This window comes from Lutra lutra, chromosome 11 (genome assembly GCF_902655055.1).
Source record: "Lutra lutra chromosome 11, mLutLut1.2, whole genome shotgun sequence".
Taxonomy (NCBI): domain Eukaryota; kingdom Metazoa; phylum Chordata; class Mammalia; order Carnivora; family Mustelidae; genus Lutra; species Lutra lutra.
Genome location: NC_062288.1, coordinates 55057955 through 55077212, shown reverse-complemented (window position 1 = coordinate 55077212; position 19258 = coordinate 55057955). Strand labels below are relative to the sequence as shown.

The following is a 19258-nucleotide window of genomic DNA, read 5'->3' as shown; positions in this document are numbered from 1 at the left end:
GACGCTTAATGACTGAGCCACCCAGGCACCCCTGAGAGTAAATAAATTCTGTCCTTCATACATTTATGAAATCTTCAGAATTCTGTGAACATTTAAAAGTTTATTCTTAAAGTAAATGCTGAAAATACAAACACTTTAAACATGGTTCACAACTTCTCAGTGAAACTTACCAGTCCTTTTACATGCATTGCAGTGGAGCAGGGGCTGGGTAGGTAGAATGTAACAAGCAGAGGCAGTACTGGTTGTCAAGGAGCATATTCCAAGTGGGAAAGAGGGGCTTAAGCATATGAAGTATTAAAGTAATTAAGGACTGGATCCTTACTATACTTATTTTAAGGCCAACTATATTAATTATAATAATAATATGATGCTTTAGGTGTTCCAGATGCTTTAGGTGTTAACTAGTTTGATTCCAAAAACAACCCACTGAGGTAGAAGGCAATAACTGGGATCCTAGAACTTCTTCCAAAGTCATCATAAAATAAATGGAGATTTCCTTCTCCTATTTCAGGCTTTTGGATCTTAGGCTCTGAATCTGTTCTTCCAGGGAGCCCTCCCATGTTAGCAATTTTTATAGATGGACTTTCTAATTGGAAAGCGGTTTTGTTGATCTGAATTCATCCAAATACAGGTGTTTCCAATGTAACATTCAAACAGATAGGAGACCCCTAAAATTTCTGGGACCTGACCGGTGTTACAGTTAACACTGTTGCCACAGTTGAGAACCTTACCTCCAAAAAGTGCAATGATTGAGAAAAGGCATCTTACCATGGACATGTAATAAGGAATAAAAGAAATGAGTTTGCAACTTACAATATGTCCTTACAGGTAACTTTTGTTAAATAAACTCTAAATCCATTGAAAAATTATTTAAATGTGGTATAGATGGAAAATACTCTGAGTTTACCAGAAAATGGAAAAAATAATGAGATGTAAACACTAAAAATATAAACGAAGTAAACATAATGCTTTATTTGGTTATTATAACTAAAATTGGAATGTCCAACATATACTTATTTACTTAAAATACATTTCATATATGTGATATTTTCATTTGTTAAGAAATTCATGCAGCCCAGCAGTTAGGGCTTTGGGGAAATCCCTGATCAGAAGCAGTAAGAACAGTTGTGAAGACTGAAAGAGCAGATACATCTGTTCTTTGGAGAAGATGTTAGTGTCGTTAGCTTGCTCTTTTCAGATTTCTTTCAACCAGTACCTCTGTAGCTTCTCCTGCAGTTTGTGTCATGAAATTTATGAGATTTCCAAAAAAGGCCCCTGGCAGTTATTTTTCATCTGTTTCAGATTTGTGCCACCTTTATCTCTGTTGGGTGGCTTAGGCGGCTGTGACATCACCAACTTTTCAACTGTAAGCTGACAGATACCACTACCTACAGGAGGCCTTTGCTTGTTCTCTTTTGGTGGTGGATGATTTGGGAAGGAGGCGCTGGTAAAACAAATCTTGAGAACAGTCCTTTAGTCTGAACGCTTCTGATCTTTACCTTCCCCTATAAAGCATCCTCTACTGAACTTCGCCTGGGAGACCATTTCCATGGTGGATGGCTCTGATTATCTGAAAGCTCTCAGAGCCAAAACATACCTTTTTGTAACTTCACTACATTGGTCTGAATTGTACCTTCGGCCTTTCAGATAACTGAAGCTCATGATCGTAAGATCATCCCTTCTCAGCAGCAGGGACACCTCACTTCTGTTCTCAATCACAGACGTCCATACTGCGAGTGGGACCAAGAACCAGGGTCAGATGATGAGTAAAGGAGTTCATTTCAAGGGTCTTATAATAAACTATTGAGGACCCCCAACTAAAGGGGAGGTTTCATTAGCCTGTGAAAGCCTTATAATTGTGGTACATATTATCGGGGTGTAAACAGGGAGGATGTGGCCCCATTGGGGGAGTTGGGTAGCATTCAAGAGTAGACAGTAACTTAGGTGGGACCTGAAGGACAAGTAAGTGATGGTCACACAAAGTGGGGAGCTGGAGAAGCATTCCAGAGAGAGAGAAGAACATGTGGAAAGGCCCAATTGAGGAAAGAACATGGCCCTTTTAGAGAATTTGCAGGAGTTCTGTTTTACTAAGACTGGAGCATTGACTTCTTTTTTTTGAAACATAGATTTTTGAGAGGAGTAATGGAGATAGAATACTGAAGACCAGATCAGAAGAATACTACATATGTAGCGTTAGGCATTGGACTCTGTCATAGTGTCACAGACCAGTACCTAAAGAGTTTTTTAGCAAGAGATGTAATAGAAAATTTATATTGTAAGGTGAGTAGTTTTGCTATAAAGAATGATGTGGTTTGAAGAGAGAAAAGTTAGAGACAACAGTCTGAATGGGAAAAAATGATGGGCTGAGGTAAGTCAGGGACAACTCACTTTTTGGCTTGAGTCCCTGGGTGCATGGTGGTACCATTCACTGACTTGGTATGTGGGACTTGGGGCAATTATACAGGATAGGAAGAAGTGGTAAGAAAGTGATTTCACATTTGGGAGTGGGTAGTTGGAGCTGCTCATGGAACACTGAGGTCCAGGAGGTGAAAGGCCCTAGAGATACAGATATAATGGAAGCTCTGTGAGTAAATGAAATGACCTATAAAGAATGAACAGAGAAGGTCTAGTGGGCTGAGGATAGATTCCTAAGGATCATTAAAATTTAAAGGTAGAAGAAAAGGAGAGCCTTGGGAGAAGAGAAATAGCAGCCAGAGAGGAAAGAAAAAAGCCTGGAGTATGTAGTGTCATGAAATCCTAGTGATTAAGAAGAGAACAGGTAACAGCTTCAAATCCTACGGATGGGACCCAGTAAATAAAGAGTGCGGCCTCTAGCTCAGTTAGCTGTTTCCTCCTGTGGATACTGTCTCTTTCTCAAGAAGCTGAACAGATAATGTTCCACACAAAATACAACCCAGATAATGATCTTTCTGGATTTTATCAGTTTGGGTTTTGTTTTTTTGTTTTTTTGGTTTTTTTTGAGGCGGGGCGGGGGAGGCCCTGAATGTCATCCTTCTAGTAATATTCCTAAAAACATTGTTATTTCTTCTGAGTAATCTCATTTCCATTGTTAATTCACACCGTGCTTGTGATCACCTAAAAACTACCAGATCTTTTTAACATGAACCTCTGTCAAAGTAGATGCATGTACATATGGCCAACTTGAATAGCAGATTTAAGAACTTAAGTGGAAGACCTTATTCTAGTGCATCTTGTTGCTTTCAGACCACTTCTACCTACATATTAGTCTTTGAATGGTCAGCTGTTGTAATAAAATTAATAGGTATAACTGTATATGTTCAACAGAGTCTCCTACATAAAAGATTTTTTAATAGCCTTGAAATAGCTGAGTAAGCATATCTTACCATCCCAGCATGCTTAACAAGTACATCTTCAATGTGGTGACAGCAGTTCCTGGGAAAACAACTATTTGTTAAATAAACTGTTAGGTGGAGAGCAGCAGTGTCTAGACAGATGTATAAATAACTTTCTTAAGTTTCTAATTATTGGTTTCTAATTATTGCTTTTCTAATAATAGGTAATCACAAGATTATCCACATGTCAGGCTTGTGGCAATATTAGTTCTTTGGAACAACATAATGACTTTGGAAAGAGGAAAACAGGCCTCTGAGGAAGGAACAAAGGAAATTGTAACTTAGCTCCTAGCTGTTCCTTCCTTGGACAGAGGTCTAGCCAAGGCTCACTGCTCAGTTTGTATCTTATCTGAAAGCATGTTGTTTAAGGAGCATATTTATCTGTTTCTTTCTGGAGTTCCTAATGTCCTTACTAGCTTAAGGTTTTAGAGTGTTTTAAAGATGAGTATATTTGGGAATAGAACAGGGAATTGGATTATGTTTCTTCTTTCATTTAATATAGAAAATTGAGAAAATAGCTTCTATGTTTGTAAAACATTTCCATCACAGTATCAAAATTCAAATATTTCTAAATAGATTTACTGAAAACCTTTAGGAAATCTTTGGCAATTTATTCAAAGTTAGTTTGTGAGGACAATGCTTTGGTTAGCTAAGGCCTTTGCCACAATTTTTCTTTCTCCCCAAAATGACCTTCATTCTAAGCAACGTGGCTTTCAGGGGTCTCTTCCTCTATGTCTTCTCAGTGAACCTCTCCCAGAGATGCTCCCTGGCACGCAGAGTTTGCACTTGACGCTTCCTCTTGCCTCTTGAGCCTTGGCATTGCCACAAAACAACTTTGTGAGCCTTCAGATTTGGGGGGCTGAAGGTACAATTAAAGTGCCAAAGAGAAGACAAAACACTAGAAGTAAGACCAGCTCTTACTCTTGTTGAATTTCAGGGCTGTTTAGTGAACAGCCCTGCTGATTGTTGAAGTTTAAAATATTGCAGCATGTTTCTGATGGGTAACAAGGGGAGAGGGACACTTTCAACAAATGTCTTCTTTGTCCCTTAATTACCCTAGCTGTGTAGATATTCACAAGAGCAGATATACCCTAAGCTACAGATGTGTTTTTAATTATTTAGTGCTCTTGTATATTGAATCAACTATGATTTCAGTTAAAGTTTCAGCATCTTAAAAGTGTCCTTGCAGTTTTCTTTGTTCTTCAAGTCATTGGTGACTGTGGAACTGCTGATGCAGGAACTCGGTCTTATCATTTGATTGGATTATAGCGTAATTCTAGAGCTACACTACAGGGAAGGCCATGTTCCTTCACAAATGAATTAAGTTAGAGGAGAACAACCTACAAAGGAAAGATGGATTGCCTTTTGAAATGATTATAAGATTAAAAGGTTGAGTCTTGGGAAAACTAAGATACCTTATTGAACAGAACAGTGATGGTCAACCCTGGATCCAGCCTAGAGTCCATCACTTAGGGGCCTTTGAAACCACAGCAGAGCAAGTTTTCTGCACTCTCCCCCAGATTCGGACTTAGTTGGGGCTTAGTGTCCGAAGTTTTTTAAAGCTCCCCAGGTGATTTTAAAGTGCAGTCAGACTTGGGAACTACCAAAATAGCTTGATGAAAATCCAAGCTAGTTAAAGAAAGCATTTCTTAATAAAGCAGTGACTCCATAGCAATTTGATAAGAAGAAGCATGAGGGGAAAAAATGAGGAGAAAAGCTTTTAGTGAACAATTTGTAGAGGTTTACCATCTCTTATTCACTTTTGAAGCAGAAAAGCTTTGGAAAACAAGTTTAAAAATCAGTACTTACTCATTGATAAAACCTAACCTACTCTGAACATATATAGTGGAAAATCCCAAGGCCTTTTTCTAGTCTTCCATTGTCTCATTTGGTATGAATAATTACACATTTCACTGCAGAAATTTATTCATGTGTCTGATTTCTGATGACGAGTTGTTGCCCCAGACCTCCCTGAGGATGTGACATTGATAGAGTCCCTCTCTGAAATGGATAAAAGTTGGAATTCTGAACTACATCTAGCCCCAGGGGATGCAGATCATGGTGGGGAAGGGCTGTAATGGGGAAGGTCAAGGTAATAGTGTACTCTCCTTCTACTCACCGAGGCAGTGGATTAGCACCTACATTAAATAGAAAAAATGGCCGGTAACAGCACATGGCTCTTGGCTCTGGCCACATACCTGTCTTGAGCCCAATCTTAGAAGAGCATTCATTTCAGTCACAGAGAAAAACGAAGGTTAACCATCAACACGAGTAGATCAAATAGAAAAATAGTCATTTTCTTATAAAAGATTCCCCGGGAGAACAAACTGTCTCAGACTTTGGTGGTTTAGAACTACACATTTATTATCTCAAACAGTTCCTGACTGTCAGGAATTCAGAGCATCTCACAGCTGGGCTGCTTTTGCTCAGGGTGGCTCAGGAAGTTGTCAGAATGGGGGCCAGGATCCCAGCTGTCTGGTGCTGGAACCGGGACTTTATGTTCAGTGCCAACCAGTCCCTTCCTAGAAAATTCTAGTTTCTGTTTCTGCAGCTGGCCAAAGTTTTAGTTTTCAGTATAAACGTAATAATTATTGGCAGAGGAGGCCCTGAGTCCTTCTGATATTCTGTTCTGAAGAGACCTCCTGGGAGTAGCTTATTAGTGGAGAATGCCTTCTCCTTGTTGTTTTTCTCTCCCCCTAGGTCCTTTCCATGATTTTCCTGAAGTTGCATAGGCATCCACCTCCTGTGGGCTAGTGAGTGATTGTTGATGATGACTCTGGATAATACCAGGAAAAGACAGACAGATCCCTGCCTCCGTGGAGCCTCCTCTAGAAGACAGCAATTAGTCATTCATTTGAAAATTATTAAATACTTGGCAGTGTGCTCTAAAAAAAGAAAAAAAAAGGTTCTGTGGAGATGCTATAGGAACATATAATAAGATCTTAGCTAGTTTGTGTTTTTGCTTGATCAGTGCTTTGTCCTTTGTGTTTTATAGGAAGAATACCTACGCTTGGGGTGTTTGTCAAAAGCCTCCATTCTGGGGCGAAAACATGGAAGCAGTTGCACACCCCACTCCACATAACACACTCTTAAATCCTCCCTGACTACAGACACTCGGGGGATTTTGTGTGGTTCTGTAGAGTAATCTCATTTACTTTAAAACTTTTTTTTTTTTAAACTTGGGTTCTTTCTACATTCACCTGTGACGTTCTTGTCTCTCTCATTGCCCTCTGTCTCCTCCTTCCAGCTCGGCTGAAATGTTGTGTCCTTTCCTCACGCATTCCCTTTCTCCCTTTCTTGCCCTACCACATCTTTGAAAGGATGAGGTGTTATACAAAGCTAGAAATCTAATACCTTCCTTTTCTGAGCTCTTTGTATTTTGAGACATTTCTGATTAGAAGAAGAAAAACTGAAGATCTGCTGAAGAGAATTTTGGGAAACTGAGAGGAGGCTGAAGAAGACTGTTTTTGATCTTCTGTAAGCAAATGAAGGGATCTGCCTTCGGCAGCTTTTCCTGTCTGTGCTTTCTTCCTGGCCGTGAGCCCCGCTGGGATCTTCCCTGTGAGGTCATAAAATCAGAAACCCGTTGACAAGATCCTAGTGGATGTTTATGGTCTGACTCTTTGCCCCAAGTATTGGTGACACAGTGAGGGAAGAAAATCCTGAATAGAGAGGGCGATAGAACTGTTACAAATATGTCAAGTATGCAGTAAGTGATGTTTTTAGTGTGTGGCTGTTTTTATTTGACTACCCGTACAAGTATTTGTAAAGGTTTTTCTCTGGTCATGTATGCCTTCTCTTTCCCATCGCCCTCTTTTTCTCCCTAAGTTGTTCAACTGCAGATTTTCCTACTGTGAGCATTTTCAGAACTTGGAGAGGGACTGATGGCCTTCTCATTACTGCATAACTTCCCAGAGAGGGAGCTTCCGAAGGTATCAAAGAATGGGCTAAATGAAGAGTAAGCCCTTCTGCCTCGGAAGCATAGTAGCCAGGAGGGGAAAACACAGCAGTAAGGCAGTGGTGGGGGGCAGGGAGGAGAGCTGCCTTCCTCAGGGGCCATGATCCTGGCCATTGAGAGAGCAGTCCACAGCAGGGTCCCAGAGTATAGCATATAGATCTACTTTTGCCTTCAAGTAAATGAATATAAATTAGATTAACTTCAATAGCAAATCTTATGTAACCTTGAACTTGTGTGTTCTCCCTTTAAAATGTCATTAGTATAATAAGCTGCAGGGTGCTTCCAAACTCACCAGCACCTCCAAACCCCTGAACATACGCACACTTCTGAGCTTAAAAGACTGTCCTAGAGAGGAATGAGCTTGTGCACTGTGGAGTTTTTATTGCTCCTAAACATAGACTTCCCAAAGATTATCTTCATGGTACCTTTTTTTTTTTTTTTTTTTTTTAAATCTTGTCTTTGAAAGTGACTGTGGTTATCTTTTTTGTCTCTTTTTTATGTTCCTCTTTGGAAATGCTTTTAGGAAAGGATTTAAGCCTTCAAAGTTGAGGGGGAGTGAGTGCCTGCGGAGAGAGAGAGACTGGGAGCAAGCAGAAATGTGGACAAATAAGTGGGGTGAGGGGTTTTAAAGGTCGTCTTGTCTGTTCCCATTTCACCTACCCTGGGAGAGGGTGGTGCTTGCTTTTCTGGAGCATGTTTTCCAAAATGGTTGCCGTAAACCTGCCAGACTTCAAATGAACATTGATTGTGTTTGAGTAGAGATCCAAGTACACCAGGATCACCTATTTAATTTTTCTAGAATTTCTGTGTAAGCTAGAATCTTTGAAGGGATAAAGAGTATTTAATATCTTTACCAAGGTGTCATGCATGTTTTAGTAATTGATTATTTGTGTCATTTTAAGTGTCTTATAATTACTGTTTTGAGGCTCTTCCCCAAAATACCAATGTTTTACAGTGTATACATTCTGGCAACTGCCTAATTTCTTGTGAAAGTAAGTCAATATGATTCTTTCAGATTTTTGGCCTAAAATTCCTATGCAGAGGTTTTTCCCTGATATTAAAAACAAACAAAACCCCAAAACGTGACAGCAAACATAATTTTCATTGCCGTAACTCCTAATTTCGGTTCATACCTAAACACAAAGTACTGCTTTTGATAACTACATTTTTCTTATTCTAATTTGATCTTTTCCCTCTAATATCTTACCAGGTGCAGAGAGAACTAGCGGCTGTTATTGCTTTGAAAGCAAGGAAGTCTGGTGAGTAGTCTTTCCTGGAACTGGGTGTATCTCAGGAAGTTTAGATGCAGAATGCAGAAAAATATCACTTTCTTTTTAAAATTATCTATTCTGCCATTGAAATAGCACAGAATACTCTATGTAGTTCTTTAAAATTTCACTGCTTTGCTTTCATATTTCAAGGAAAACTGAAATTAAAAATCAAAAAAATATGTTTGTAATCTGTTGCAACCATGACGAAAGTCTCTGTACACAACCCAGGAAGCAAATCACATTGCCTTTACCTATCGTAATGACAGAGGAAAATAACACGAAGTTAGTCTTTGTTTAAGGGTGTATTTTTCATCTCAAAGCAGTTTCTTCTAAAAATAATTATGTAATGACTTTAAAAGCAAGCTTTTATGTAGGACTAATTGCGTGGATCTGATCCCTGATACCTGTAGGACACAATCTGGAAGCGATCTGTGGAAAGGAAAAGGGAGCTTTCAGATACATTTTGAAGGAGAGAAAGCCATACTCTGGTGAAATTCAATATGAGATGGAGACTTACTGAGGTAGAAAAACACTTAGGAAGAGTAGGAGAAGGAGGCATTGTTTGCTGTTCAGAGGGAGGAGGTCATTGCTGAATAGAATGACAAGCTGAGGGGAAATGCTACTTGGATCACGGCAAACTGGAATAAGACTTTTCAGGCAGAAAGACTATGACAAAATCAAAGAGATGACAAAAATCGAAGAAATAAATGGAACAGAAATGCCTCGAAAACACAAACCATGCATTTTACATCTTTCTTTTTCCACTTAGAAACGCTAAGAGTTTGCTTTTCCCTCAGTTACTTTTTGAATCCAATACACCTTAGTGTGAATTAGCTTTCCCTACGTAATCTCTTCTGCTTGTTGCTTTGGCTGATGGAGAGGACGCAGAGCCTGCATGCCATAAAGGTGGAGAGAGGATGTGAAGAACAGCCATCTTGACCCCCAGGGTAATGAGGAGGGGGCAGCCTGGATAGGGCTCATAAGTGCCAGCATTAGATCGTGGTTGCTTGCGTAGGTGGAAGCCTGATGGAGAAAGGACATCAGTATAAAGGTTTTGGGAGAGAGGGCCAAGAGATAAATTCTGCTAGAGCTGCTCTTCATTCCCATAATCATAAGGAAACAAAACCTATGGTCCATTTGATTTGGAATGGCAGTGCCTTATAGGGTAGGATTTTTTTTTTTTTTTTAAGTTTCAGAAAAAAGGGCAATAATAAACTTGCAGTGTGTCATTGCTAGAGAAAAACAGAGCAAATAAATATAGATAGGCTGGAGAAGAGAGTTACTATTTCACACAGAGTGGGATGGAAGGGGACATTTGAACAAAAACCTGAAATCAGTGAAGGGGTGAGCCATGTGGATAGCTGAACTAGAGCATTTGGGCACAGGTACATAAAATGTAAGACTTAGATGAAGGGTTTTTTTCTGTGTTTGTTGTTTGGGTGTTTTGACTTATGAATGTCCAGTTGCCCCAGCTCCTTTGTTGAAGAGACTATCATTCTTTCATTGAATTGCTTTTATGCCTTTGTCAAAAATAAGTTGGGCATATTTGTGTGGGTATATTTCGAGGTTCTGTGTTATTGTCGATTGAACAGATTCTGTTGGTATGCACCCGTCTTGATTACTGTAGCTATATATAATCCACTTTTTATAGGATTTATTTTCATGTCAGTAGTATAGATTTGCATCATCAGTAGTTTTGTTAGCTAAATATAAGTACACTTTATTCTTGGTTGTACATTTAGGTTTTTAATTTTTTTCCTATTTTAAATAATAATAGAAGGACCTAAATATATATTCTTGTGCTTGTGTTATTTTTGCTCTTTTCCAATTATTTTCTCATTATTATATATATAAATATATAAATGTTAAAATTGGAATATCTAGGTTGATAGCTAGGTGTAGACACTGTTAAAGTTTTGTTCTTCGTGTTTAGGACTTTAAGTCATCTGCAATTTGTTTTTGTATATGCTGTCAGGTAGAAATCAAATTTTATGTTTTCCTTATGCTAAGCCAGTTACCCCAGGAGCATTTATTGGACATGATGCTAACTCTATCATACATGGAATTCATATCTATTATTTCAATTACCTACCAGAACTTTATAATAATAAGACTTTTTCTGGGGTAGGGATAAGGCAAATCTCTTTTTACCTTTCTTGTTCTCTTCATAGTTTTTTTTGTTGTTAGGTTCTGTGAAATCTCAGAATTTTTAAAAGTATATTGCATTTATAGATCTCTAGATAAATTTGACATTTGTGAAGTAAGTGTTTCCATCCATGAACTGAGGATATCTTATTTTTTCAAATTTTTAGTACTGCTGTGAAAATTTATCCATAAGGCCTTGTACATTTTGTTTGTATTTTTAGTTACCTTGTGATTTTGGTAACTATTGTAAATGAACTATTTTTCTGTTCTCTCTCTCTTTTTTAGTTCTCTTCTGTGATGGTTTCTCAAGTCTTTATCTTTCATGACACTTTTTGTTTTAATAGATGTACTTTTTTAGAGAAGTTTTGGATTTGCAGAAAAAGTGAACAGAGAGTACAAAAGTTCCCATATACCCTCTGCACCTAGCTGTGCACAACCTCTCCTACTAGCAGCACCTCAGAGTGGCACAATTGTTACAATCAGTGAACCTACACTGACACATCATTATTGCCCAAAATCTATAGTTTACGTTAGGGTTCACTCTGTATTTTATGGGTTTGAACAAATGTATAAGGATATGTATCTACCATTATGGTATCATATAAATTAGTTTCCCTGCCCTAAGAATCCTCTGTGCTTCACCTGTTTCTTTCTTTCTCCCAACCCGTGGCAACCATTCATCTTTTTGATGTTTTCATAGTCTTGCCTTGCCAGAAAGTCATAGAGTTGGATTCATACAGTATGTAGCCTTTTCAGATTGGCTCCTTTTGCTTAATAATATGCATTTAAGTTTCCTTCATGATTTTTCATGGCTTGAAAGCTCATTTCTTTGTAGCAGTCAGTAACATTCCATTGTCTACATGTCCTACAGTTTATTTATCCATTCATCTGCTGGAGGACATCTTGATTGCTCCCTAGTTTGGGCAGTTATGGAATAAAGCTGCTATAACACTGTGTAGGTTTCTGTGTAGATGTCAATTTTCATCTGCTTTGTGTAAATATTAAGGAGCACAATTATTGGATAGTGTGGTAGGAGTATTGTTCATTTTATAGGAAACCACCAAACTGCCTGCCAAAGTGATTATACTGTTTTGCATCCCCACCAGCAATGCATGAGACTTACTATTTTTCCATATCTTTGCCAGTATTGGTTGTTCTGAGTGTTCTGGATTTGGGCCATGCTAATAGTAGTGTAGTGGTAACTCACTGTTGTTTTAATTTTTTTCCCTGATGACATAAGATGTGGAACATCTTTCCATAGTTTATTTGTCCTCTTTATATCTCTGGTGAAGTATCTGTTAAGGTCTTTGGATTAGTTGTTTTCTTATTTTTGAGTTTCAAGAGTTTTTTTTTGTTTGTTTGTTTGTTTGTTTTTTTTAAGATTTTATTTATTTATTTGACAGAGAGAGATCACAAGTAGACAGAGAGGCAGGCAGAGAGAGAGAGAGAGGGAAGCAGGCTCCCTGCTGAGCAGAGAGCCCGATGCGGGCCTCGATCCCAGGACCCTGAGATCATGACCTGAGCCGAAGGCAGCGGCTTAACCCACTGAGCCACCCAGGCGCCCTCAAGAGTTTTTTTTTAATATTCTTTGGGGAATAATCCTTTTTGGGATATCTTTTTTGCAAATATTTTCTCACAGTCTGTGGCTTGTCTTCTCATTCTCTTCACATGGTCTTTTGAAGAGCTGATATTTTTGAATTTTAATGAAGTCAAGATTTTTTTCCTTAATGGAATTATGTCTTTGATATCTAGAAGACCTAGATATCTAGAAAAGTCATGCAATATTCAAGATCATCTAATTTTTCTCCTACGCATATTCTGGGAATTTTATAGTTTTGCATATCCATTTTGAGTTATTTTTTGTGAAAGGTCAGGTTTATGTCTAGGTTTGGGGTTTTTTTGCATGTAGATATCTAGTTGTTGCAGTATCATTTGATGAAAAGACTCTTAATCCATTACGTTTCCTTTGCTCCTTTGTCAAAGATCAGTGACATATTTTTGTGGGTCTGTTTCTAGGCTCTCTGTCATTCCATTGATCCATTTGTCTGTTATTTCTATAATGCTCCACTGTCTCAATTATTGTGGCTTTCTGGTAAGTGTTGACATCGTGTAGTGTCAGTCCTCCAACTTTTGTCCTTCTCCTTTAATATTGTGTTGGCTATTCTGGATCTTTGCCTTCCATATAAACTTTAGAATCAGTTTGTTAATATCCACATCTATTGTCTTTTATAATTGGTAACTTCTACTGTATAAGATTTTGGGTCTAGCAAAAATGTTAAACTCAAATGAATTCTAATAACTTGTTTTAAAATGATCTGAGATTTCCCATATGGACAAATATATCATCTATCAGTAATGACTAGTTTGTCTCATCCATTTAAGTAAATTCTTTTTATCTCATACTATTTCATTAGACAGGGTCTTCCTATCTAAGGTTGACTAAGGTGATGATAGTTGGCATTCTCATTTTGTCCTTGGCTTTAAATATAATATTTTTGGTTAGAAAAGTAACATGAGGGTGCCTGGGTGGCTCAGTGAGTTGGGCATCTGCCTTCAGCAAAGGTCATGATCCCAGGGTCCTGGGATCAAGTCCTATATCGGGCTCCCTTATCCTAGGGGAGTCTGCTTCTACCTCTGCCCTTCCTCCCACTCGTTCCATCAATCTCTCTCCCTCTCTCTCAAATAAATAAATAAAATCTTAGAAAAAAAAGAGTAACATGAGTCAACAAGATTATTTTACAGATGGAGAGAGTGGTTGGGTTATGGACATTGGGGAGGATATGTGCTGTGGTGAGATCTGTGAAGTGTGTAAGCCTGATGATTCACAGGCCTATACCCCTGGGGCAAATAATATATTATATGTTAATTTTTAAAAAAGGATTATTTTAGTGAAAAACAAAGACATTACTCTCCTGCACTCCCAAACAAATTCGGTAAGCAGTGTAAGGACAGAAATAACCAGTAAGTCCAACAAGTTGTATACTGAAATATTCAAAGAATCCAAATATGAAAAGTACTAGAGATACTTACCTGTTTAACTCCATACTCTCATCATTTGAGTTGACGTTGAGAGGAGATGAAAAATGACAATGGCAGGATACAAGAGAGGCTATCATAGGTCTGGCATTCCTTTGTGACTTTCTCAGATTCTAATTTGGCACCTGCTGTATTCCAGGTACAGTGTAAAATGTGAGGATAGTAGCAAAGATAAATGTGACCCCTGCTGTTTTTAAATTACAACAAATGTTTCATAAATGGAAAACATTAATGAACCACTGGCTGTTTGAAAAAGAAGAACTTATTACTATGTGGTTAGGAGGTGATAAAATGCAGAGACATTCAGCATAGCCTTAATTAGAGTTCCAGCTGCAGAATGGTGCTTTCTGTGTATGCTTGATGTGGCTTTCTAAAACTATTCTGAGGTGGTTTTTCAAGGAAGAAGAAAAAGAGGTTGGTGTACATCTAATAAAAAGTATGAAAATGATAGCACAGCTGGGGCTTGGCAAAAGGTATTGATTACCCTAATATCTTATGTCTTACAGTAAAACTGTTAATTAGGGCTCAGGTGGTCGTGCCAGATTTATGTCTCATTGCCAAGGGTTATTAAAACAAGAATTAGTATGAAGCAAAAGTTTTTCATTTCAGCTTACCCTACAAATAGAAATAAAAGTAACTACCAGTCAATAGATTATATAAACGATTCAAGGATCTAGCTTAGTAAAAAATCCATTTTGTTGTAATTTTCTAAAAGGCCATCAGGATGTGCCTTTAAACAGTCTTCTCCTCCAAATGTTAACCTTAGTGAATGGGAATAGCATTTTAAGGCTTCGAGAGATTTACAAAAATTAGCACAGATATCCTTGGACGTTCTTTTTGTTCGATTGCTTATTCCGCGGCTAATGTTAGCTAATTAGAGTCTAGGGAGATATGTTTTTTCCCTTTTGCAGGAATCTACAGCCAAAGCACTTTCCGCTCTCATTATCTTTGGATCATATGAAATGTGTGCCGTGGTGGGCTTCTATTTCTGGGAAGCCAAAAATACCAAATTGGTAAATCTCCTTGGCAGTTGTTATCTTTTACTCTGTCTGCTTAGTCCATAACTAGTTAAGTGCTTTAAAACTAAGTATCCAGGAAATGAAAGTTTGGAAAAGAAAGAAAGGGGTTCTAGGCTCTGTTTATGCCATTAATTGTCACTGTGACCTTAGCAGAGTGATTTTGATTTTGCATCACGAGGGGATTGATGTAGAATCTGATAACCTGAGAGATGCCTTTCAGCTCTATTATTTAATTATAGCAATACATATTTTTATTAATTACCTTCATTATCCTTAATGGAGTCACACCCTTGGGAATATTTTATACAGGACTCTTTTAGGGACAAGTGCTAAAACAAACAAAATGAAAACTGCAAAGTGAATTTATGGGTTCAGAGAACCTCTGGAGTTCATTGCCGCAGAAAGGGAAAAAACCTCTATCTGGGTAGTCTCCACAGATGTCTCACTGGGGACTTTGTTGGAAGAATGACGTGCCTGCCTTGGGAGGAGGAGAAGCCTGGTGGGGGTTCGAGAGATCAGGGGGCCTGCATACAAGAGAAGACACATGCGCGGAGGCTGGGATGGATGTGGCCCCTCCAGGAAAACTAGCTGAAGAGGAACCGGCAGTGAGCAGACACTGTGTGTGCTCACCACAGGTGGCGCTGTTTGCATCGTGTCTCAATGTCAGAACAGAATCCAGAGAGGAAATGTTGGGCCTGAGATGGCCTAGGCCAGCAAGCTCACAGCCAGAATAGCAAGCTCGCAGCCAGCTTGGTTGAAACCAAGCGTTTCAACGTCCGGTCTCCAGTTTTTCCAGCTACACTATGCTTTCCCTCCCTTGTTAGTGATTTTCTGGATTATGGGGCTAAAGATGGGATTTGCAGAAAGACGTTCCCATTTTCCATTTTGGTTCCTGGAATGGAAAAGACCAGATAAAAGCTCATACATTTTTCAAGTAGCAGATAGCAGCATTTTTTTCCCCTCTTCCCAGGATCGATTAGCCAGGGATGGAGGTTTAAGTGGTATTTAGGTACCAAGATATTTTATTATTTCTTGGGGATATTAAATATATATAATATAAAGTAGTATAAAATAGTTTCACTCTATTGTGTTTAATTTGAGCTTTTGGTAAACATTATTTTTAATAGGCTTTAACAAAAAAGATACGAGGGAAGCCAGTGCTTTGCATTGAAGGTAAATTGTCTGTCCTAGCCTTCTAGATCCTCATGTTTGTTTTCTCATCTTTTGGATCCTATAGTCCAGCTTATTTAGGCATTTGAATGGGTGTGTGATTTCAACAGCCTGGTTGCTACTATTTGCCATGCAGTGAACTCTGCGTGTAACATATTGAAGCAGACAACGCCAGATCTGGTCATCAGGGTGGACCCATCAGGCAGGTTGAGGGGCTTCTGTCATCCCCGTAGTCTGCATCAGTTGCCAGCTTTGAAGATCTCCTCTGTTAGTAATAATCACTGGTCATCAGCAATACTTACTAGGAAATTTCAGCAGTGTTAAGCCTCCTTCTTAAGAATGTGTATGTAAGATTGGGGGAAATGAGGTGTTGACAGGAAGCTCTGGTGTGACACTTGAGGTCTGACACAATTGAAAAAACATCTTCTCCTTCAGGGCAGAAGCATTACAAAGACAAGATATTTATGTTGCTTTGTCATGAGAAATGAAATAGATTGATTACTTTTAGCAGTAGAGAATGCTTTGCCTTTTATACATTTAGAAGAAAAAAAATAAGCATTAAACCTATGGAATTGCTCCGACTTTTATGATCCTCTAAATTTTTACTTTTTATTTTTAGTTGACAGATTTCTCCTTTTCGTGGAGAACACTGTTTGACTTGACCCTGTCCCTTTTGTAAACCCATAGCTCATGTATAGGAGAAGGCACAATAGAATGAGATTTTAGAGTAGATGTTAATAATACAGTTAAGGGCCAGCAAAGACAGCTCCCATGCTAGTACAGTTACTGCTGTGTCAGACTCCTTCGACCTTTCTAGTTTTCTGTGATACTTTATATTGAAAATCTAAAAGTAAAAGCTATGATGACCTTCTTTTACAGGTGTTTATTCATCTGGTCTCTGAGGGCTCTAATAATGACTGTCGGAGCTAAAAAATACTCTCATGGCAGAAGTCTGTTGGCTGGATTTTAAATAATGAAGACATTATGCTTAATTTTTAGGGATACTTTCAAACACTTAAATTTTCTCGAGTCTTCCTTAGCCTGCCCCCTAAGGATGCACCTTGTCCTTTCAGAATTGATATTGCCACACAGTATGTTTTTTGTCCTTTTCTTCTCCTTTGCCACGTCCCAGATGCTGCACCGGCTGCCGACCGGCTGCCATCACTCTCATTCATGGTCAGCCCAGACCTACACTGATTGTCTTGGAGCCCCACTGAATGTGTTCTTTAGCATTTGTCAGCCAAGAGGAAAGAAGTCACATGTGTTTCCCCCTCAAATAATCAACACAACATTGTGGTCTTCCTGATTGATTGACGATGTAGGATATTTTTCCCTAGAAGAGAGAGCTTTGCCTAACACCAGGCTGATTGTTGAAGCTTGTAAAAATCTCTCTCCTTCTCTGGCACCATAATAACTTCTTGTTCTAACATTTCCTGAGCCTGTTCTGTCCCCGCTTGCTGGCAGATTTTGTGCATCCATATCCCATCTCCTCTAGTGTGTGTTCTTATCAGAGATCAATTCAATGGTTAACAGGTTACATCTTTCATTTTTTTTTTAATGGCATAAAACCACAATAAAAGTCTTAATATAATAATTAACAATGCAATGTCAAGTTAAATGATCTTTGAAAATGTAAAATTCTTGCAATCAAGAAAATAATAGCATTGGTAAAACCCAGAAATGATTGAAAATGCACATTGCAGATGCTTTGTGAATTTTTCTAACTCTCCCACTGGGATACAAAGAAAATTGCCTTTAAAAAAAAAAATCCCGTGACACTGTCTTTTGTAATTAGAGCTATTAAGTCTAAATGATAAATAACCATCAATGGCATACTATAAAAGAAAATAGCCCTTTGCACTGATTTCTCCTTGAACAGCAAGAGATGTGAGTGGATTGAAGTTGGGTTCCTTTAACCCTGAGGATTGTTTAGAATGGAGGAAAGCAAGCAAGCTGATTTTCTTTTTCATCCTTTAGCATGGTCATGTCCATTAAGATAGTAAATGAAACTGTTTTACCAAGGAGGTGAATAATTACAACCACAACAGAGTGTGCTCCAGAATGCCGGGGTTTTGTTTTCAAAACAAAGTTCTGTGGGCCCCTTCAGTGGCAGTATGTAATGCTTATAAGGCTCAGTAGACAAAGGTAATTATCTCTCTAAACGGGTGCTTGTCCTTGTCTCAGGGAATCAGGCCCTGGGAAGGAGAACTGAGTACTAATGGAACCTGTTTCCAGGAACATGAGGGCTCACAGACCAGGCTCTTGTCTTGCATGGTCCAGGACAACGATTTTATGTCATTCAGATTTTTACCTGTTAGTGTTTATGTTTTATATATGTTGCCAAGCCTCCCTGAGATTTGGAGCAGAGAGGTGGGTGGAAGGCCAGGGCGAGGCTTTAGAGGAAGAATCCAGTTTTCTATTTGAGTGCCTGAAAGCGGCTTCTAGCGTTGCAGCTCCTGGGAGCGTTATTTTCTGTGAGGAAACTAGATGAGTATAATGAGTGTACCCTGTGCACAAATTCAATATTAGTTCTATACCCAAGGTCAAATGAAAGTTAATGACCATTTGCACACCAGAGATCTGAAACCCACATTTTACTTCATTCTCGTAATAACAAAAAAGGAGAGCAATTTATATTTAAATTGACTTAAATTTCAAAGCATAAAAACAGAGGTCTCCCTGGTACTCTCTCCTTGTTGGTGAAACTTCCTGGTAGGGCTCGACTTTCATAAAAAATTGAGCCCCGTCCCATTCCAGTTCCCTAGTGTGGGCAGGTTTGCGTTTCCTGTGGAACAACCCTGTTGCCGCCCTGCTGGATTGGTGACACCAACCAGGTGACACTTGGTGACACTTGGGTTGGTGACACTTGACACTGAGTCAGAAGCCAGCGATGCAATCAGGGCCATTTTCTTCAGTGATTCAGGTTGGGCCTTTGTTGGGCCAATTAGTTGATTGAGGCAACTGATGGGTGTCTTTAATCCATGGTGGACAGGGCAGCTTCTCCCTGAAGCCTGCCAGCTCCTTTGTTCTTGGTCTTCTGGGGATTGGGAGCTGCTCCCCAGATGAACATAGGAGACATGTCACCCAGTGTCCCGAGGCCAGCCTGAGAGGCGGCCTCCAGGTGTCTTGAAAGGCTTGCCTCTATGTAAAGCCCTGTGGCTGACCAAGTCTTTGTGTACGGACAAAGGTTTGCATTTGAGGGGTGCCCGGGTGAGGCCAGGGAAGAGGATTGATCTGTCATCTGCTTTCAGAATTGATAATTCTGTGATGGCTCCTTTGTATACC

At 39.0% G+C, this 19258-nt stretch overlaps 1 protein-coding gene across 2 annotated transcripts in view; it reads left to right on the top strand.

Moving 5' to 3' along the window:
• Positions 1–19258, top strand: part of RAPGEF5 (Rap guanine nucleotide exchange factor 5) — a 228595-nt gene that overhangs the window by 79361 nt on the left and 129976 nt on the right. For both annotated transcript variants that reach the window (XM_047694569.1, XM_047694570.1), the window contains exon 7: positions 8543–8591. In XM_047694569.1, the coding sequence (XP_047550525.1) occupies positions 8543–8591 (49 nt within the window). The remainder of the gene's footprint in view (positions 1–8542; positions 8592–19258) is intronic.